Source organism: Malaclemys terrapin, chromosome 19 (assembly GCF_027887155.1).
Source record: "Malaclemys terrapin pileata isolate rMalTer1 chromosome 19, rMalTer1.hap1, whole genome shotgun sequence".
Classification (NCBI taxonomy): Eukaryota; Metazoa; Chordata; order Testudines; family Emydidae; genus Malaclemys; species Malaclemys terrapin.
Window position 1 is genome coordinate 15620282 of NC_071523.1, and position 22998 is coordinate 15643279.

The following is a 22998-nucleotide window of genomic DNA, read 5'->3' on the forward strand; positions in this document are numbered from 1 at the left end:
CCATTTGAGCATTTCTGAGCTGTGCATAAAAGCATTTCCCTTTACTAACCTCTAGCCCTGTCGGCCTTCAGAACATGCCCACTTGGGAACATTGCAGGGCCAACCCCAGGATTCTGATTCACAGCAGAGGTGAAGCTGGGAAGGGTGATGCCAGGAAGATCTTATTCAGCAACCAAGAGGAACAAGAACGGCCACAATGATCAGCAAAGCCACTGATGTGGGCAGGAGTAGGATGAACATTTCCTCTTTAAATTGGGAAAAGCTGCATCTATGCGCCTTGCATAACCAGATAGCGGCAACTGTCCCATTGCTGCAGGAACAACCTTTACAACAGCAATTAAGTGCATGTTATGACCAGACAAAAATGGACGTGCCTCGTCAGCAGGGGTGTCACAATTGTGATAGGATCATGTCAAAATGAAAGACAATTCTACTCCTTACTCAGCAGAGGAAAGAAGGGTTCTACATCGAATCAGATCTTTGCCTACTGCTGGGAATTTCGCTCTGTGCCTGCCCCTCTTACATACTGCCCACACACTTTCGGGCGTCAGGGCTGCTTGTATTGTTGTTTGCTATATACCAGATGTATGACAGGGAAATCAATCACAGTAGCCAGTGTTTCTGGTAAGACAGAGAGAGAGAGAAAAATAAAGGTGCTAATAATGCATCACTGGAAACTTAGAAGTCATATGAAATAATAGTCTTGAATCAGCCAAGAAGACACATTAATTGCACTGAAAGTAGGTGCCACAATTACCAAAGCTCGTTAGGCTGTGAATATACACCAGTCAGCCACATTAAAAAACATGGGGAGAAAGGGGGGGGGGAAAAGAGGAGGAAAGAAAAGATGCCATTGATTTGCTGATATTTAAGAATCCCAGGTGATTTGTTTTTGTTTTTTGCAACACATGACAGATTCAGGAAGGTGTTACATGCAATACAGCCAAGCTTTCTTTCTTAAAGTGTTCGGCAATGATCCCCCCCCCCCCCCCAAAACCCCAACATCAACGAAAACAAGCCCCTCCCGCCCCTCCCCCCAAAACAGAGTCTGAAGGCACTTCCTCTCACATGATGTCAACAAAGAATTCGCAAGGGTTGCCCATCGCCTTCTGGAAGGACTGCCGGCTCCCTGTCAGCTCTGGAGGAACGGAACTCAGTTCTCTCACGGGAGGTCCGCCGGGGGGTCCACTTGTCCCATAGACTTTGGAGCCTAGCTTTGGCAGGTTGTAGAGGGGTGGGACCCCCGGAGGCCCGTACGAATGGTGGCTGTGGTGGCTTCTCTCGCTGTGGGTGGCAGAGACGTGACTCCGGTGGCTGAGTTGGCTGACGGGCCGTTCGCGGCGCACTACGCTGGCTCCGCCCCCGCTGCGGGCAGTGTGGTCGGATTCGCTGCCGCTTCCGGCTGACTTGCGGTCCTTCTCCCTGCCCAGAGCCCTCCGGCTGTTCTCACTGTTGCTGCGGTTAGAGCCGCTGCTCTTGCTTCCTGTGGACGGCGAGCAACAGGAACAGAACGGGAGGGTCAGTCAGTCACGTTTCCTCCCCTCCACATTCATCAACACTTCCTGAAATCCCCTGGCATCAAACCCACAGTAGCAACAATGACCATGACCAACTCCGGCCCACGTCAAGCACAACAGGCTATGGATGACTCCAGAATTTGGCGACGACACCCGCTAGAACAAAGCTGAGGAAGTTGTGGCATGCAAGGATACACATCGATCGAACCCTTCCTCCGGAGCCAGCACGGGGAAAGCATTTGCTAGCCTAGAACTGCAGCCTGAAGCGCCTCTGTCCCCCCTCCCCCCGGCACGTAGAGAGGGAAAAGACAAAAAGGGGAGAAAATGGGGGGGGGGTTCTGTTTTTAAACACAGAATCGGTTCCTTCTAACAGTATGACTGACTCAATGTCTGGATGCCAGGAACCCTGGCACAGGAATGGGTTACCCTACCATGGAACCTCTTCTTCAAAACAAAACTCATCTGGTCTTTCCTGTATCAGTCTTTGATAAACAAAGCAGATTCAAATGATGGCCCTGCTCCAAACCCAATGAAGGCAACGGAAGTCGTTCTGTTGGCTTCCATGGCATTAGGGCCTGACCCAAAGGCAGATTCCTACGGAGCCCATCACTGAGGTGTTTTGTGGTTGTAGCGGCCTTCAAAAGCCAGCGTGTACAGTTGTTACACGTAGATTGCCGTGGATCATGCAAATGCCGGGTCTAAAAGATGTTCCCCACAGAGGCTGAAAAATAATGCCTGTGAGGTTGTGTGCAACTAGCCACGGTACGCGAGTGTGAGCTATTGACTTCACTGGGCTTGGAGCGAGGCCCCACGTGAGCAGCTGCGGGAGGTGCTCAGATATCAGAAGGATGAGCATGGGATGGATACTTAGGTCCATATTTCCAAGTTTAATCTCTCTCTCAAAAAAAATCCTAACTTTCCAAGCCATCATTCAACAAGGAACAAATTGCTCCGCTCAAACCAACGCCCTTAGTTTGTGGTTCCATTCATACACAAACTCCTCCGCCTCATAACCATGGGCCACATTCTGAATTTGAACAAGTGCTTGCTACTCAAGTCATCACGGCATTGATGGTTAATGCAACGGGAGAGAGGGAAGAGAGAATCACAGGTGCTCCTATTGCTAGTCGCGGCTCTCCTTCTGCTGCTGAGATTATATTGAGAAAGGGCAAAATAAAGGAGATGGAGGAAAGAAAACTAGGCAGGCCTGGCATGTGTAGTAGAGAGCTCAAAGCCTCCTGCAGAATGCAGAGGGGTTGAGGACCAAAGCAGAATGTGAAATACCCAAGACGCAGTGTGGACGAGGGGTTTGACCTCAAGACTAGGAGCCTGCAACTGGTGAATTCTATTCCCAATCCCCACCAATTCCCCTGTTTACTTTAGGCAAGACACTTAACTGCTCTGGGCTTCAGTTTCTCCATCCATGAATGGAGGTGATTATATTTACTCCCCTACCTTCCAGGGGTGTTGTAAGGATTGGTTAGCTAAGCCCTTTGAAAACAAACACTACATAAATGCTGAGTTTCATTATCAAACATCTCCTAATGAGCCAATTAAGAAAAACAACAACAGGTATCAGAGCATAATTGGGAATTAACAAACTGACTGTTCCAGCCCTCACTCCAGGCAGGATCGACGCCAGCATGACACAGATAGAGTTTTCTTACAAGGCACTGATTAGAATTCATCCAGGAGTGAATGGCGCCGTGCCCATCTCCACCCAAACACAAATCTTAAGACAGGGCTCTTTGGCAACTGCTTTGCAAAATCAAGAAGCACCTTGATAGGAAGAAATTCCAATGCAGTGGGCCTTTTTTCCCCAGCAGGAGGTCCCCACATTGTGGCAATCCTTTAAGCACTAGAGAAGTCTCCTTTTCCCCTAACGTGTCCCAGGACAATAGCATCAGTTTCCAAGCAGGAATTCCCACGGATGGAGAGCGGTTTAAAACCCGATGGCACAAAACTGGCCCCTTGACGTTCTCCTCCCACATTCTAGTTCTATGCAGGGCATGCAGTGCCGAGTCTGCAGTAATGTTCTTAGATTCAGGCTGGAGGTGTACGTCAAAGTAAAGGTGTCTGTGTGAGTTGCTATTCGAGATCAGGCCCCAGAACCTAGGCTCACTTACCCCATCAGCACAGTCACTGCTGAAGGGAGCAGCACATTCAGTTTGGTGCAGGTGAAAGGAGCTGAACTGACAGCTTTGGAGAACTAAGCCCTCTATTTACTAAGAACTACGTCCTCCCCAGAACAGTAAGATTCAGTCAACAGCAGGGCAAGCTTCCTCTCATTGCCCTTCCAATACACCTCACCACAAATCCAGGAGAGGAGAACAAAATCCAGTATCCTTGGCTGCTCTGATGACTACTAACGAGGTAACAATTGTGTGACATGGACACTCACCAGATCTGCACAGATACCCTCGGCTCCCCGGCCACTGAAATCCTGGGATATCCCCTTTGCTGCCTGGGGGGTCACTACCAACCTACCAGAGCCACTGTCTCTTTTTGAATAGCTGAGTTATTGCTACACCCTCAATGGCTGCTCACTTTACGCGCCCGTCACTCATGTCAGCTTTCAGATTTCTGAATGCCCAGTGTGACCAGATCCAGCAGCCCGGTCCAGCACCCCCAACAACTAAGGTGCATGGCTGGCACCCACAGGCCTTCCACCAGGGGTGTGCCAGGAGAGCATTGGCAGACACCTCTAGAAGCAGCTTATTGGACTAATAAAAACAGGATCCAGGAGGGGAAGTCAAAAGGCTGACCAAAGGCGCTCAGGGCACCATTTGGAAGCCTGCACGTTGGCAGGGAGAATTCTGATGTCATTCCCCGGTAGCTGTTGTACCGCTGTGCAGTCAGATTGCTTGTTCCGCTAATGGCACGGTATTACAACAGGATGCGCTGGGACAGGCAAAGTGCCTCTGACAATTAAAAATAAAATAAAGGGGGGGGGGCACAGCTAAACATTTGGATCACAAGAGTCTAAATGATCATGCTATGAATTCATTGTATTATGGAGGCGTTTGAAGCTTACCAATCCCCTAGTGTCAGCCATTCCTTTCTGAATCCTTCAGTCTAATGCTTGCTCAGAACAAAACAAGGGAATAACACAGTTACAAAAACAAGAAACAACACAGCAGTGTAGTTTCCAAAAGTAGAACAAGGGAGAAAAAAAGTGTTGAACCATTCAAAATGAAACCCTCACGTCGCCTTTAATGAAACTCTCCTAGCTGGTAACCCAGGATGCATGGACAAAAAGACTGTACCTTTCCTATTCCAGCAGCAAAGAGCTAATATTCTGTTGCTCACAGTGACTGGTGAACCCCCTGAGGAAAAATCAGTGCCCCCCCAGTGGCAGAACAGACCTGATGTGGATTTTTTTCTGAAGATCTGAACTTTTTTGGTTTCCCTCCCATACACATTTGTTTTCAGCTGAAGTGGGAAGGGCAAGCACTGGAAATCTCACAAGAGAGCTCTTCTCAGGGGATTTCCAGCCTGGGTTTGCAAAATGAAGGAGGTTGGGTTAAGTCTGGAGGGGCTGCAGGCAAATTACTGGATGTTTATCTCGGTAACATGATTCATACCCGAGCTTGGAGACTCCTTCCGAGCCTTGCTTTTTGGTTACTGGCAGTGTTTCCAAGGGGGATATTCACTCACCGGAAGCAGTGTATTTAAGAAATTGCAGGGGGCCCCCACTGGACAGTCACACCACAGAATCATGTTTTATTTACTATGCTCAGAATGAAGTAGCAAGGTGATCCTAGGGCTGGAAAGGAGGCGGTACATTCATGCAGCCCATGCAACATGCATCAGAGCGAAAGTCATTGTGCTCCCCATGGAATGGCGTTTCAGGGTTGCAGTGTATTTGGCTGGCTGCTCCAGACACCACTCTTTTTGCTTATTTCACACGAGAGGAGGTGAATGGCCTTCTGCACTCAGTGTGGAAGTGGAAGTCAGGAGCGTGTAGTTTGGAATGCCACTTCCGTCCCTGACTCTCAGTTCTGGCACGTGGCTTCAAGCAAACCACTAGCGGTCTGATTTTCAGGGACGTCGAGTACTCCACCGAAATCAGCGACTCGCACCTGCGAAAACCAGGCCCTTCACCTCTCAGGGTCTCATCGTGGCCTTTTGATTAGTCGGCAAGCTCTTTCCTGGGGTGAGGAGTGGGTCATTACCGCTGGATTAATTAGGGATTTATCAGTGCTGTGTAGTATGTAATGCTGTGGGGTACCTATGCCACATTGGACACGACAGACAGCCCCGTATCTAGTTCCCCCGAGGTTCTTGGTCTGAGTGATAAGCGCTAGCGAACCACCCGGATGGAATATTGTGTTGGCTCAATTAAAACGTAATGGGCACTTTCACTGTGGTGCTGAAAGGCCGGCCCGCCTCTCCCTTGCGTCTGCAAAGAGAGTTTTGATTCAGCACAGTTGCCACACATCCCATGCGTGGAGCATACAAAACCACGAGGAAGGGGAGCACAGACAGGACTAGGGAAACTCAAGCAAACGGCCAGGGATAACGGGAGCTGGGACAGCGCGTGCTCCACTCACAGGCTTACCTTCACTTTGCTGGCTACCCGCACTGCCACTTCCGTAGCTGAAGCCTGGGTCCTGGTATGCTGGTGGGAAGCATGGAGGGGGGAGCGGGTACTGGTAGGGGTACCCCTGGCCTAACGGCCAAGGTGCAGCAGGATGTGGAAGGGGAGCAAGAGTGTCCTGATCAGAGGCTCCGCTGGAACCGTTGTTAAGGTTCAAGGCAGCCATATCTGGAGGAAGAAAGAAAAGGTGAGGCCAGTACTCTTCCCTAGCCCCTGATCCCCCCATACTATCATCATCCTCTAGAACGACAGCTAGTGGGGTTTACCTGGGACTTAACCTCAGCAGTTCAATCAAGATATTACCCAGGGTGAAGTAGGCATGAATACTGAATATGGAGGGACGGATATCATAGGCGCCGACTTCCACTGTTCCTGGTGGGTGCTCGACCCCTTCTGGCCCTGCCCCTACACTGCCCTTGCCCTGCCCTCATTCCACCCCTTCCCCAAACTCCCTGCCCCCATTCCACCCCCTTCCCCAAAGTCCCTGCCTCTGCCCCACCTCCTCCCCTGAGCACGCCAGGTCCCCGCTCTTCCCCCTCCCTCCCAGAAAGTCCTAAGTGCCGCCAAACAGCTGCTTGGCAGCAGGAAGCACTGGGTGGTAGGCGGAGGAGCGGGGACGTGGCGCACTCAGGGGGAAGAGAAGCGGGAGGAGAAGGTGGGGTGGGGGGGTGAGGGGAGCTTGTCTGCCAGTGGGTGCAGAGCACCTACTAATTTTTCCCTGTAATTTCCCCCAGAGTCGGCACCTATGACAGTCTCAAGTGGGCGTGTGCAACTGCGAGTGCAAAAACACATGCACTGCTCTGATTCGACGCCCCAAACCTTCTATCATTTGCCTCTCGCTACCAGCCACCTGCAAAGACATTCTAATGTTTATAGGCAGCATCTCAGTGGGGAGATGGGCCTTGCAGCAGAACCACAAGGTTAACGAAGCCAGTCTCTGGCGGACTAAGGAAGGATGGTGGCCTTGTGCTTAGGGTACTAGACTGGGACTCAGGAGATCAGGGCTCAATGCCTGACTCTGCCTCAGACTCCCTGTGTGACTTTGGGCAAGTCCAGGCTGCCAGCTACACTTGGAGCTAGGGGTGTGATTCCCAGCATGCACACTCACCCTTGCGCTGAGCAAGTGTGCTAAAACGAGTAGTGAAGCCATGGCAGCATGGACAGCTCAGGCCAGCCGCCCCGACAATAAACCTGCTTCGGCACCGAGGTGGGGGTGGGAAAACATGCTCAGGGCAGCTAGCCCGTGCTGCTGCTCCCGCTGCCTGCGCACTATTGTGGCGACGCTACTGTTTTTAGCGTGAAGCCTGATGAGAGCGAGCAGGTCTCCCCGAGCCTGGAATCGCACCCCGAGCTCCAAGTGCAGATGTAGCTTCCATCCGCTCTGTGCTTCAGCGCCCCCCTGTACAAGTGGGATCTGTCCTGAACGCTGAGGGACGTGGCGAGGGTACAGCCGTGACTGAAATAGAGGTGCTAACGCACTGCCACGATGGAGGCCCCCGAAGTGACCTGAAGAACGAATTCCAGAGCAAGAGGGGTCAGCGGAGAATGCCTGGCAGCCTTACACAAAAGGAGGGCCAGACGGAATGCCTCTGCTGATCACGCTTGGGTCAGGGCATGAAATCATTATTCGATGTCAGATCATACGCACACAGCCCACATCACCGTAGCGTTTGAGCCCCTCACAGCATCCCCGTAAAGCAGGGTAATACTAGCCCCATTTTACAGATGAGGAACTGAGGCCCGAGGACACGCAGGTGTGTGGCAGAGTCAGGATTGGAACTCAGATTTTCTGAGTCCCAGTCCAGTGTCCTAGATCATTAGACCATCTTTCCTACCCAGATAAGAACATAAGAACGGCCATACTGGGTCAGACCAAATGTCCATCTAGCCCAGTATCCTGTCTTCCAACAGTGGCCAATGCCAGGTGCCCCAGAGGGAATGAACAAAACAGGGAATCATCAAGTGATCCATCCCCCGTCGCCCATTCCCAGCTTCTGGCAAGATAACTCAGTTACTTCTCCTTGGGGAAAATAGTGGCTAACAATAATGTGACTCAGGTGGTGGGGAGGGGGCACGTGTGTGGAAATGTGCCTGGGAAATCCCACAGGAGGCTGTCCTGCGCTTCCTGCCAGAACAGAGGAGCTGGCATGCAGCACACGCGCAGCTTTGCCCTTCACGGCTGAGGAACTTACTGCTGCAGAGGTCCCCGAAGACATAATAGCACTGCTCTGAGAAGGTGATTTTGTTCACAGTGTGCCTGAGGTAGCCGTGTTTTAACATGCTGCTGGCGTATTTTCTAGCCTCCCGTCTGTCCTTGAAGCCCTCCACGTGCGTGTAAAGCCAGTCGACCACATCTGCCCCTGCAATAGGAGCGGGGAATGGAGAAAGAGAAGGAGAAACATCCCAATGTTACTTTGAGCCGGCAAGACAACGTTCAAACTCCTATCATTATCTATCATAACGCATTAGTGCCGATAGGCCTCAACCAGCTCAAAGCATCGCTGTGCTAGGCACTGTCAAAAAAAAGATACAGGTCAGGCCCTGCCCAGGAAAGCTTCAGAATATCATAATTTCATAGCACCTTTCATCTGGAGATCACTTGGCCCACCACTGAAATGCATCCACCTCTGGGGTGGGATGGAGCAGCTGTCTAACAGTGCTAACCACCAGCAGCCATCAGTTTAAGCCAGGAAGTGAAAAACAATCCTGCATCCAGGTGGAGCACCTATTCATTTAAATGCTGGGGGAAATATACATGGAGATTTTTTTTTTAACATAGTGCATATGAGAAGGAATTAAAACAATCTGAAATGATACAGTGTTTATACAGACAGTGACAGGTGTTCAACAGATAGGGGGGGCCAGGAGAGGGGCCAACTCTAGGCTGTCTAGTGTCCTGTTTAGGTGACAAGTAAAAGTAACTTAGGTTGTTTAGAGCGCAGTACACATTTGCCTGCAGCACGAAAACACCATCTGGGTCACTTGGCAGTCTCCGTTCAAGAGGGGAATAGCTAGGGGGTGGTTCAGGTCACGACTGAGATGTGTTGGCAGAGCTGTGTGACCGTGCAGGTTTGGAGCAGCAGGGGGCGCTGCAATCCTGGACTCAGATGCATTCCAAAGCTACATGGAGGCAAAGGATGGGAACAGCAGTGGTATTACCCATAAGGGTTCAGGTGCAGTGGGACAATGGGTGGGGGATGTTTGTACAGTCCTAGCCCACACTAGTTCAAACTCGAGTCATTCGTGCTCCCCTTTCACAACTAGATTCTTTCACAGATACACACAAGAAAAAAAAAAAAAGTCACCACGGCTCTAAAAGGCAGCTTACCCCGCCCGTTTCTAACAAGCCACTGGGTGATCTGAGCAGCCGTCGGGGGACCCGCTTACCTATCACTGCATTGGAGATAGTAATTTTTAACCACATTCTGTCCCGGATTTCCAGGCCTGAGTCGGGTAACTGCATAACCTTGACAATAGTAGCCATGTCACTCTTCACAGTCAAGGGAGATTCTTCCAATTCTGAAAGGAAGAGAGGTTAGATGCTTCTCGGAGCTCAGCCACCTCCGCAGAGAGAGTCACTTTGTTTCAGCTCACCGTTTGGATTGCGCCTTTCGAGATACAGCTTTCCAAAGCAGAGGCAAGACACAGCCACAAGATTCCCCCCGTCTTGCCCTCAGCGATGGCACCAACGTACAGTATTCACACCAGTTCTGTAAAGATGCTGCTTGGTGTGAACAGTTTCGTCACTGAACTGCAGGCATCCTACAGGTGTTGGCTTCTCCAGCCAGTTACAAGTCACTACCGGCCCATTTCACTAGGGGCAGCTCCTGAGGCTGATCCAATCATCTGCAATTTCCCATTTAATTTGCAGTGCAGAGGGACTTCAGGCAACACTCCCTCCACATTCAACCCATCACAGGTCACATGGTGGTTGTACAACAGACAACGTTGGGAACAAGTATGTTTTGCTTCTACCTAGACCTCTGGGTTAATCACCATGAATGGTGGCACCTGCCAGGGAAAGACGAGGGCGAGTCTATTCTGCTATCAATGCATTTGCAGCTCCTATTGATGTCAGTGGGCATGGTACAGGCATCAAAGAGAGGAGGGAAATGAATCGGGAAACTAGAAGACAACCTGTATCATTAACAAGCCCTAGGCTGGTGGATGCCTTGAAAATGACCTTTATTAGTGGTATGCAGCCTTACAAACCAGGGAAAGTAACAAAACCCAGTGAGACCACAGATACCCCCTCCACCACACTCCAGGCACCTCTCTTGCAGAGTATTTGGAAAAGCCACTTCTAGATGCGTCAGCATTGATCAGTCATTGCTGCTTCTCTCATTTCACCACCCCATCTCGTGCACAACGCCCCTGACCGGAGTGTTCAGCTAGAAACAAGAGCGATTTGTTTTGCTGATCCATTTCGATCAGAAAACCCAACAGTAAGTGCCTGCCAGATCTCCTGTGCTGGCTGGGCAGGATTAAGCCTGGCCCCCCATCCCTCGTATGGGAGGGCTATTCTCCTTAGTTACCTCACCCAGCAACTCCTAGGACCGTTCCTTCCATTAGAGTGATGCTCACTATAGACCATAGTAATTAGAGATTGGGCTGAACCCCAAACGCCATCAAACTCTGGATCCAATTCCCAACTTCACAGCTGGTCATGTATTTTTTAATGGGCTCCCCACCATACTCATTGTGTTAACCCTGCCTCCCGTCCTCCCAGCTCAGGAAAATTCGTATCCACCACATAGCTCAGGCCCATCTCCGGCAGAAACATAGCAAGTCATGAGTCCCCCCGCCTTTCTCGAAGATCAACGGAACCAATTTCACTTTGGGTCAGCCACCCTCACACTTTTGGTAAAAGGTACAATACGAAACAGCAGAAACTCAAACCATTGATCTTGATACATGCACATCTACACACTTGAAATAGATCACATGCCATATACACACGAGTCTTCTAAACTCTCATGCCATCTGAGCAACACTAAGATTTTGCTTTAAGTTAGTTCGGTTAGTAACAAAAAGCAACTTTAAAAAAAAAAAAAAAAAAAAGACTCTCTGATTTAAATATGTGGGGAGCAATAAACTTGATTTTCACATGGCTCTGTCTCCAAATCAATATTATGCTTTTAAGAAACCACTGGAAGCAGAAGGATGCTAGATCAGTAGGCTGTAGTTTGCTGGTTGCTGTCCAAATCTGAAAACTCTCAGTTACATCGAAGAAAATGTATCCACTTCAGGACTGGCCTTCATCAAGTAACCCTTGACCTGACAACATGACTTAGTGGGGTGGTGAATACACCAGCATTAGAACAGGCAGAAATGACCATCTTTTGAATTAGATGCATTAGCCCAGTGATGCTCAGATCCCAGTGGTTCAGGAGCAAAATTAGTGATCAACATTCCCCAAAGAAGCCACAGTAGTGTAAATTTATTGTTTCGTTTACTTTCTCTCTATATAGAGAGAGTAAATTATATAGTCATTTTGCTGTGAGAATTATATATAATTCTTCTCACGGCAAAATGACTGACCAAGTGTTCAACAATTGGTTAATAACACAGTAAAAGTCTCCTGATTAGTTAATAACTTAGACTGGTTAATAATTAAATCCCACGGTGTTTTAATATCAGGTGCTGCAAAGAGCCGCAGGAGCTTTCTGAGCTCTAGTCTGAGTATCACTGCTTTAGCTCATTGCTTTAGATTGGTTCTGAGTGGCACCTTTACCTGTCAGTTTCACCTCTCCACTTTTAGAGATTACGGCTAAGAAGGGTATATACACATCAGGACAATGCAGTTGTACCACACCTCCTGCCATCTTTATTTTGCACCTTCGTTCTAGTGCACATGCATGTACAATATTTGCTGAAGAGAAAGGCCCACGCAGAAGGAACAAGTAGCTCTGGGCAGGATACCCCTTTTCGAAAAGCAAGACAGTATTCCACAGTAACAGTCTGAGGGCTTGATCCCAACCCCATTCGAGTCAATGGAAAAAAACTCCCATTGATTTCAATGGGGTTTGGATCAGACTCCGAAACACAATAGGTGCCCAGAGGGACTTTGAAATGCTCAGGGGTTAGCGCCGTAGAAAACTGGAGTACTTTTACACATAAAGGTATCTAGGGTGATCTTAGAAGACCCGGCGGGCAGTAAGCAAGCTCCCCTTCTGAAAATGGAGTGGGGAAAAGGTGCTCTGCCTTTGATAGATAAACCAGCATCGGCGCTTGTACTGGCTGAAGGCAGCTGGCCCAACAAAGAAAATCAGAGGCTGTTGCAAGAGACTGTTGCTCTGGAATGAGCTGAAAATTATTCTAGAACAAGGTACTTTTTTCAGTAATAATTAATATGGAAAACTGGCTCTATCTGGTATGAAAAAGTCGGATTTAACAGCAATTGAGAAGTCAGGTCCCTGAGGAGTCCTGTGTTTGAGAACAAGCCTGAAAAGATGACGAAACCAAACCCAAATAAGAAACCCAAGCCCTGCTGTGTTGTGGGTTTCACCTGAGGCCCTCCAAATCTCAGGTGCGTTAGTCACAAGTGTTGATGTAACACCGGCTGCACCAATATGTCTGATGTTAGGAACAGGCAAGCAGGTAAAGGGGGTGGGCTGGAAGAAAAGAGGAGTCTTTCAACCTGTTTATGTTATCCCAGCTCCGTTATATAAACAGAGTAAATCAGGAGACATACTGCAGTACTCAAAAGAAGGAACCCCGACACAGACTTGCACTCAGCTAATGCACCTCCATTAACTGGCTGCTTCCACGTTTACAGCCAAAACAGTAAAACTGATGTTTATGTTTGCAGTACCAGCAACGTAACCCTGAGAGAATCTAGGAGGATTTTGGACGGGGAAGTGCAAGGCTGGACAGCCCTGTTTGTATTTAGGCTCTTTGTTTATTCCATTCTGGGTTTAGAGGCGTGCTCTCTCTCGGCTTCTGCCACACTTGGCTGAGAGGTTAATGGGTAAGATCCTCTCTTCCTCCTGACCCACTCCTGAGAGCTGGGTGTGCCCCCCAACTGTGCATCAGACTGGCTCCACGTGGAGGAGACCGAAGGGGAAAATCAAATGAATGGCAGTGCAGTTTGCTACCAACCTCACTGCTAGTCCTGTTGGCCTTGTTTGTTATAAAATGTTACCCTTCTAATCGCGCCTGCCATCTGAGATTCCCAAAGAGCCAGGTGTGCTGGAACATTTTGTAGAATGAGGGGTGCTGAGAGCCATTGAACCGAACTGTAAACCCTGTATATGATGGAAACCACTTCAAGCCAGCGGGTGTGGCAGCACCCCCTGTTCCAGCAGCTATGCAAAAAGCATCGGAAATGTGAACGAACGAAGTCCCCGACACACCTCTGATGTGCGTCAGGATAACAACTTTACAGATGTGGAAACGGAGCCATTTTGTTCTGATTTCAGTTCTTTCTCCTGCTCGTGTTAGGAAAAGGGGACACCCTACGCCACAAGAAATGAAAAGCTATCTGCAGAAAACTGGTTTCACTCCCAAGCAACCTGCATTTCAGAAGCATGATGAAGAGGGTGTCCGCGTTCCTCATTTCCAAATCGTTGTACTGTGTAGCAAGGCACCCGATACATTAATGGTTCAAGAGGAATGTAAACAGAGTAACAGACTCTCATTGTTTGACAGCAATCAGACGACATATTAGACTCCAGTAATCTTTAGTATGTATAAGACTGAAAAAAATGCATCTCTAGATAAAGCCGTGGTGGGGTAAGTGGTTCACTTGCCTTTGACTGCTGATAATATTTTGCCCCCTTTTGTTGGTGCCGCCTACTGTCTAGGGAGATGCAGAGACAAGACCTAGAAAAGAGATAACTCCCCTTTTAGAGTTTCAAGGTGAGGCTGTAATTCTATCTGCTGTCCGCTTATGAAATCAGAGAGTGAGCAAGCACCTACATGGTCTGGCAGGAACTGCTGGTACTTTTAAATATAAAGGCACCACCAACGCACAGACAACTCCAGGAATTTAATACTTCAGCCAAACATTTGTCCAGGAAAGATTCTGTCATTGATCATTAACCCAAAAGCCTTTAAATGAGCAATGAAGGTCTACTTTATTAATTATGATGATGATGATGATGATGATGATTGTTGTTTTGCCCCTATGGAAAAATCTAATATAACTTATTAGCAATGAAACCAATAGGGTTTCTCTAAGGGGTTACCGAAATTACGTTAAGCAACCTATAGATTTTAGGCCCCAATTCAGCAACGTACTTAAGCGCTTGCCTAACATTAAGATCGTGAGTTATGGAAGCTGGCTTCAGTGATTGCTGAATTGGAGACTTAACAGAGATGAGATTCCTCCCTACAGAAATTTTAAGGCAACCTACAGAATCTGTGGGGAATTATATCCTTGCTACAGATTGGGTTAAAAATTCTACAGAAGGTTCTCATTCTGTATTAAGGGTTTTTCCATACAGAATACCTGTAGGAAAGAAATAAACACTTTTTAAGGTGTAAAGTTCCTTAGAGCGTCTAGTTTAGATTAGTTTCAGAGTAACAGCCGTGTTAGTCTGTATCCGCAAAAAGAACAGGAGTCCCTGTGGCACCTTAGAGACTAATAAATTTGTTAGTCTCTAAGGTGCCACAAGTACTCCTGTTCTTTTTCGTTTAGATTATTTCATTGCAAAACAAGTCTTGCAGTGGAAATAACACCTGAACTATAATTGGCAGTGTCACGGTTAGTTAACAGAGTCAATCTCTTTTTCTTATTACCCTGTGCAGCCGAGAATATTTTCAGTGCAAAACAAAGATTAAAGGAGGTGTGTGTGAGCAATACAGCTAGATCTATCGATTCTCACCCGCTCTTTTAACCTACTCAGATAAGCCAACCCTTTCCGCTGTCACTAGTCATTTGAGGTATTTAAGTTTTTGGATGTTAAGCTGAGGGTATTTCAAACGGAGACCCCAAAATAGCTGGTCACCATTGAAAATCTTGGCCCAAATTTTCTAAATAGGGACATGCTATTATGAATAGCCACCAAAAGCATCCAGTTTGCATTGCTCCTCCCTATTTCTTCTTCCTTTGAAAAAATATGCCAGCCAGCAAAGCACAGCAGCTGTCCTGCCTGCCTCAGAGGAATCGGTGGGGGGGGGAGAAAAGCTTCGGGACACACACCGAGGCTTGGCCACTTTATGAGTAAGAACGAGACAAGAATTTGATCCTGATTGTGGCAAAAGTGCTGTTTAATGTTGCTGTTCGCAGGGCAATAGGCAAGTGTGTCCAGTGCGTTTAGCTAAGTTGCTCAGTGCATTGGTTGCCCTGTGAGCATCAACAGGACCAGTTAGCAGCAGCAGCTCAAAGTGGGATGCTAGATGGCAACATTTGGGAAGAAGTCATGAACCAGTCCCGCAGAATGTGTTTAGTTTCCGGTCTCTTTATTCTTCATTCGTTCATCCAGGAAAATACTTAAGCATGGTGCTTAAGTCCTAAATTGGGGCCTCAGTGGTGAGGAGCTGAACAGCCACCTGCTGTATGTATTTGTCTTGCCTCAGTGCCATGTGTTTTAAATCAAATGCTGCATTGTGCCCTGCACTCACACTAGAGAACAAAGACAGACTTATTTCTTCAGTTCTAACATTTCCAAGATAAGAAACCACAATAACTTTCTCACTTGGCAGACAGGAGAACTTAGGAATTGTCACACCAGACCAGACCAGTGGAGGAGAGAATCTGACCCTTCATTTCCTCTTGCAGGACAAAAGTCACCAGGTTTTGATTTTCATTTGTTTGTTTTTTTAAATTGAATAAAGTTCCAAAAAAGAAACGGCAATCCAATTAAACCGTATTAAAAACACTGTGAAGACTGTTTTGAAAGCAAATAAAAAAAGTTTCCGAACATAATGCCCCAGTTCCTGATCTGCGAGGTTATCCACCTGGGGGAAACGGCTTCTGGCTCTGTAAGGGACTGATAAATTAGGATGGAGCTCTGCCTTCCATTTGATTGGAAGACATGGGGGAAGCTCTTCTAACTTATGGTGCAAAATCTAAGTGCAAAACCTTGCTCCTCCTACACTGTGGTATCACTGTGTTAACCTTCGGAAAGTTTTATGCTCCCCACACGTTAAAATTAAAAATTTAAATGTTTTCTTGCAGTTGTCGTGTTTGTTTGTGTCTTGCTTTGCTTTTTGTGCAGCTCTACACTGCCGGCCCTGAGCAGAAGAGACCTGCCCTGTGCTGGCCGCAGTGCGACTTACTTTCCGAATCGTGAATTGAGCTTGTTAGTGAGGAGCTGGTAGATGTGATGGTGCTCATGGAGGGGCTCATACCGTAACGGGGGTACGCTCCCGTCATGGCTGTGGTATGAGAGATCCATGCTGCAGGGTCAATTGGCCTCACTGGTTCAGCTGGAACAGCAAACAAAAAAGAAAGAAACAAATCAGATTTCTGGCAGAATCCACCTCGGCAGGATTCAACGGAGGGTGAGTGGGGGTAGGAGACAATTATTTGGACACTGTCCGTATCTTGGGTCATTGTCATTCATGTGCACAGGGCTCAGATGATCACTAGCGTGGAGGACCAGAAGGAATTGTCTCCTTGGGTGTCCTCTCAGTGACACTTGCCTTCGTCCAGGGCACTAAGCAGGGATGGTTGGGTTAGATTTGGAGGGGTACATCCAAGATGATCAGTTTCCTGTGATTGTAGCAGGTGTCTTCTCATATTATACTGTGAAACCCGACCCAGAGCCCAGACCCAAAGCTAACTGAAGTCAAGAAAGAAAGAATCCCTGCGCCCCCCCGCCACCCCCAACTTAGAACTAGATATTCTGATCTGTTTGCAAAGGGTTGTGGGGCGGGGGGGGGAGCTTTCTAAGATGACAGGGTGGCTGGAAATGCCTTGACCCTTGAGGTCTTTGTGCCATGGATTTTGAAAACCTTGCAACTGAGTAACTGGCTGCTCACTTACCCCTAGGGATAGTGAAATAACTCCTAGGTGTGGGGTCCCAGCACTTGGCCACCGTTAGGCTGATGGGTCTGAAAATAGAGAAAATAAATATGGATGACGCAGTTCTCTTTCCCTGTAGAACCGAGAGAAGGATACTCTCTCACGGTGAACTAATTTGTTCCTCCCCAGGGATGGCCAGATAGAACAATCACATTTTGAGGAGTCTTTTGCCCTAGGATCCCCATAGGGAATGAATCAGCAAGATAGCTACCAGTCTATGTTGGTTTTAGCTGGTATACTAGCAGCCAGAGGCTGACCTATTCCAAGTGGTTCAGATAGTCAGGATAAGCATCCATACTCTCGGTGCTTATCCAGATTGAACTGCTGAACTTCTTGAGCTTTGCCCACTACCAATATTTCGGGAGACGGGGGAAGACAGGGATCTGGTGACACACTCACCCAGGCTTGGAGACTATTTCCCGTAAAACCCGCACTGCGTCATCATTGCTCATGTTCTCAAAGTTGACCTCATTCACCTGGAACATGTCACAAAAGACAATGATGGTCAGAGGTTGTCACTGAAGGGAAAAGGGCGTTTTACTTAGGCTAGTGTTAGCCTGTCCCATGCCAACAGCAATGAATAGGGCATTGTCAAGTACTATGAGCGAGGCCCCAACTTTAATTTGTCTTAACTTTGTTTTCATTTGGTGGAGAGACTGAAGAGATTTTTCATTGCTCTAGAGTTGGTCAGCCAGCCAGCAGGGGGAGCTCACGTTAAACGGCAACGATTTGGAGACTTACGTAGTAGGTAGACCTTGTGCAAGCTAAAACTTCTTTGCACAAGGGTGAATTTCACTCACGGGTTCTGGAACGAGGGAAGCTGGTGGAAAGGCCGAGCTGAAGCCAGTAATATTTCAGCAAGTGGCATAATTTTGGGGGCATGGACCAACCTGTAGAAGCATGTCTCCCGGTTCAATTCGGCCGTCTGCAGCCACAGCTCCTCCTTTCATGATAGAGCCAATGTAAATGCCACCATCTCCTCGGTCGTTGCTCTGTCCTACAATGCTGATCCCCAGGAAATTATACTTTTCTAGATAGGTAGAGGGGGGAGAAAAAGCAAGCGAGGTGATGAAAGGCCACTGAAAGCTGGCAGAGTATTAGTCTATGGCCTTAAGAGAGACAGGTGTCTTCCAGATTTCTCACCACCACCACATTATCAACAGAAGCATTGTAGACATTCAGACCAAGAGGCTAAGTTGAGCTGGTTGTATGTACCTGGCATATTCATCCAAGCAGGGAGAGGTTGTTGATCTTGGATTATTTTTTCATACGACTTGTTGAAAATTTGCACATTTTAAAGAAAATAAGCAAGAGGAACTGTACTGAAAAGACCTGTCTGCGCCTAGAAATAAAACACTTAACAGCATCAGGTCGTGTTTGTTTCTCCATACATCACTGGGGCAGCAGGAATTCAGGGCTGGTGAGAGGAGTTGGACTGACAAGTCTGAAAGTGTCTATTTATCCAAACAATGGGGACAACATGGGTGGCAGCAACATAAGCCTCCAACACCAAGCTACCTTCCCTCCTTACCCCACTTCTAGGAGTAAGAGGAGAATTCCATCTCTAATGACCACAGTCATGGCCTATCCTGCTGTATCTGCCATGAAGATCGAAAATCTGAGACAGTTATGGTGTGGGTTATGTTATATGGACCCACATCCACTCTGAACTAGATTGAGACTCACATGCTTCATTTGGCAGTCTGGACAGCTGTCAACATTTATGCCCCTTGAAGTCAACGGGAATCTTTTCATTCATCTCTAAACTTTGGATCAGGCGCTAATTTAAGTAGCTCAGCTATTGTATCATGCGAAGTCTTGACCTTAATAGCAAACGATGAACATTTACAGCACTCGACAAATAGAATTAAGAATAAAAATCAACAACGATGCTACAACGTCATCTTACCCATATTGAGCGTGACAGTGATGATATTCAGGGACATGGTTGAATCTGTGATACTGCTGAATGAGGATGACTGGAAAAATAAAATGGAGGCTTCATCAGAATCCCAGCTTTCAAATGGTTCAAAATCTAGCAATGAAAATAACTAACTGGGAGCAATTCATTGGGAGCAACCAACGGATCAGATTTGGACCTTTCTTCTGCATGGGAACCACCTAGGAACCCATCATGATATCTTGAAATTGATTCCTTATTCATAATTCTTCAACAAATGTATTTCACCCAATGGTTGTTTGAAAGGGGCTCATAGCAATGCTCAATACCAGGGATTCTCTATTTGAACGGTGCATGCTAAGTCATGTGGTACAGTTTCGGACCAGAAGACCTAAAGAAAGTACTCCTGTCGCAAAGATGCCCATTTGCATGCGAGTCTTGGTATTCCTATGGATCAAAGCTCCTTCCCAACCATCCGTGCAAATAAAACATGACCCCACAAAAGTTTGCAGAAAGGCAAACAGAAAACGGGACACACACGTGAATCAAAACACTATCAAGGTTCAGCAAACATGTTTGAGAATAGCTCTTCTGTTAGCCCAGTTCTAGCAAAAAGAGCTTAACATATTCTGTTTCTTTCAAGCCCCTGGGGATATATATTTTTTTATGAGAGGCAAACAAGTGCCTGATGAAATTATAATACATCCTCAGAGTCACTCTGGTGCAGCACTGTCCCAGAATGGAGCGAGACACAATCCTTGCAAGTTGCTGAGTTTTTCCTGAGCATCCTCTGCTCCCGTTCAGGTCAATAGGAGAGGACGATGCAGGCCAAATACCCGATCCTGTAGTAACCTTGCCATTGACCCTTCCCCTTACTGAAGACAGCGTCCTCACTGAGGCGGTCTCCTGGGAGCACGTGGCAGTGAGAAGATGGGGCAAGAAGCAGGGTCACTCAGCATCAAAGGCAGAGGTCTGAAGAAAAACAACACGCTGGGATAATACTTCAAGATTCCTAGGTTGAGAACCTGTTCCAAAGCCCATAGGAGTGGATAGGAATCTTTCCACTAGCTTCAGTAGGCTGTTGACCAGTCCCATAACCTCTTTCTAGCACACACTGCGCTCATCAGAAACATGACCCTCCCCGCCGGATGCGGCATGACTCACCCCAACCTTACCCTGTCAATCTGGCGCATCCTTTGTTTTCTCCTCCTGCGTTTATGCTTCCGTATGAGCCGGGACGAAGTACTTTGCTCTGTGGAGCTACTCAGCCTGGGGAGAATTCAAAGCACAATTCAGCTGCATAAAAGTGAGGCCATTGGCAACTCTACCCTGCCACAAACGGCCGATGCCCGAAGATCCAGGAGGGGGCAAGAAATGTAGGCCCCAGCATCTGGCTCAGGACGCACCCTCCTCCCTCCTTGAACTGCCACTCACCCCAGTGTGTTAGATCTTGGTCTCTGCCTAGCAGCATGCACAGGGCAGTAGATTAACTGTGACAAGGAAGTTACAGGCTAAATTACAACATGGATTAATGAGAATAATTTACTACCTTCCTCCTCTCCGGGAGCAAGAGGGAATTCAGCCCCCGACTTGGCAAACACAAATCCTTCTGATTTAACCACCCAAGGTCACAGATACCCAGCATTGCCTAGTACTTTGTGGTGGTCCTGACCCCATTATCCAATGAAGAAAAATGCACACAATAAAGACAGCTGTAGGCCAAGCAATGATTTTAATCTCTGCTCTGAAAGGCTCCAGCACAGAGAACGCTTGAGAATCATGTGATGCTACATTTTGAGAGCCCTGGAGGGAGAAAGAAAGATCCTTGTCAGCATGCTGCTATTCCTCCACGCAACTGGAATCCCATGTGACTTGGAACTTAATGGGGGCCTCATAGCTAAGGGAATAACTCTCTCAACTAGTTATGCTTGTTCCGATGGCTCCTCAGACCATGGGATGGAGAAAGTTCCATCGCCACGCAGCCATTTATTTATTTTTGTTTTTATGATTTTCGAAGGCACTGTAATCACTGAGTGTCACATCCATTCGTGCATTTTTCTTCAGAACTGATCGGTGACGTAGGGAAGTTGCATCATCCCCATTTTACAGATGAGGAACTGAGACCCGAAGAAATAAAGCAACTTGGCCAAGGTCACACAAGCAGTCTGTGGCAGAGCGAAGGACAGAACCTGGATCTCACAAATCCCAGTCTGGTGGGTAACCACAAGAACATCCTTCCTCTCTATTTGTTACTCTAAAAATAGTTGAGCGAGACAAAGACAATGCTATATCTTTAACCAGCACAACATAGCAGCTACAAGAGCAAATGGGCTGACAAGTCCCTGCTTCAAATATCTGAGCAAGAGGTACCCTGGACCTGTTTTTCCATGTCTACCTGGCTCTGATCTACAAGGCTCTGGCCACGTTCAAAATGCTGGAATACCACAAGAGAGGACAAACCCTGGAAATCTCATGAAGGAGCCTGTTGTCATGAGAATCCCTCACAACGGGAGTATCCAACTCCTGTATGAGCTGTGGAGTGAATATTGGAGACGGGAACCTCGCGGAGCTGGAGGGTTTGTGAACCTCTCGATTTATCCTCCGAGTTCACAACATTAATTCAAAGCTCGTCAACATGCTTTCCCCAGCCAGCAGGGCAGTTCCATTTAGAGTGGCAACAGCCTACATTTTCAAAAGCAACTAGTGAGTTCAAGTGCCTCCATTACTGGCAAAGCCCACACACCACTTAGGCCTGGTCTACACTACGACTTTAATTCGGATTTATCAGCTTTAATTCGAATTAACCCTGTAACCGTCCACACAACGACGCCATTTAATTCGATGTAAAGGGCCCTTTAAATCGATTTCTGTACTCCACCCCAACGAGCGGAGTAGCGCCAAAATCGATTTTAGCAATTCGAATTAGGGTTAGTGTGGCCGCAATTCGATGGTATTGGCCTCCAGGAGCTATCCCACAGTGCATCATTGTGACCGCTCTGGACAGCAATCCGAACTCGGATGCACTGGCCAGGTAGACAGGAAAAGCCCCGCGAACATTTGAACTTCATTTCCTGTTTGCCCAGCGTGGAGAGCACAGGTGACCACAGATACCTCATCAGCACAGGTAACCATGCAGGCTGATAATCGAAAAAGAGCACCAGCATGGACCGTGAGGGAGGTACTGGATCTGATCGCTGTATGGGGAGAGGATTCAGTGCTTGCAGAACTTCGTTCTAAAAGACGAAATGCAAAAACTTTTGAAAAAATTTCCAAGGGCATGATGGAGAGAGGCCACAATAGGGACTCTGAGCAGTGCCGCGTGAAGGTCAAGGAGCTCAGACAAGCCTATCAAAAAACAAAGGAGGCAAACGGTCGCTCCGGGTCAGAGCCGCGGACATGCCGCTACTACGCCGAGCTGCATGCAATTCTAGGGGGGGCTGCCACCACTACCCCACCTTTGTTCGTGGATTCTGGGTCGGGGATAGTCTCGACGCCTGAGGATTCTGCCGATGGGGTAGAGGAGGAGGAGGAGGAGGAGGATGAGCTTGCAGAGAGCACACAGCACTCCATTCTCCCCAACAGCCAGGATCTTTTTATCACCCTGACTGAAGTACCCTCCCAAGCCTCCCAAGCCAGTACCCAAGACTCTGACCCCATGGAAGGGACCTCAGGTGAGTTTACCTTTTAAAATATAAAACTTGTTTTAAAAGCAAACGGTTTTTAATGATTACTTTGCCTGACTTTGCATTCGCGGTCAGTTCAGCTACTGGAAAAGTCTGTAGCTACTGGAAAAGTCTGTTAACGTGTATGGGGATGGAGCGGAAATCCTCCAGGGACATCTCCATGAAGCTCTCCTGGAGGTACTCCGAAAGCCTTGCCAGAAGGTTTCTGGGCAGTGCATCCTTATTCCCTCCTCCATGGTAGGACACTTGACCACGCCATGCTTGCAGCAAGTAATCTGGTATCATTGCCTGACAAAGCCTGGCAGCGTATGGTCCCGGTGTTTGCT

At 47.8% G+C, this 22998-nt stretch overlaps 1 protein-coding gene across 6 annotated transcripts in view; it reads right to left on the reverse strand.

The window, feature by feature from the left end:
* Nucleotides 1–1036: 1036 nt before the first annotated feature.
* The window catches only part of DVL1 (dishevelled segment polarity protein 1), a 180091-nt gene continuing 158129 nt past the window's right edge, over nt 1037–22998 (reverse strand). For 2 of the 6 annotated variants that reach the window (XM_054009456.1, XM_054009458.1), the window contains 10 exons: nt 20165–20258; nt 18999–19068; nt 17980–18119; nt 17489–17565; nt 17051–17118; nt 16342–16491; nt 9505–9636; nt 8310–8477; nt 6079–6285; nt 1037–1483 (listed from right to left, as the gene is read on the reverse strand). In XM_054009456.1, the coding sequence (XP_053865431.1) occupies nt 1065–1483; nt 6079–6285; nt 8310–8477; nt 9505–9636; nt 16342–16491; nt 17051–17118; nt 17489–17565; nt 17980–18119; nt 18999–19068; nt 20165–20258 (1525 nt within the window). In that variant the 3' untranslated portion in view covers nt 1037–1064. The other 4 variants (XM_054009461.1, XM_054009457.1, XM_054009459.1 and 1 more) reach the window with 4 other exon arrangements.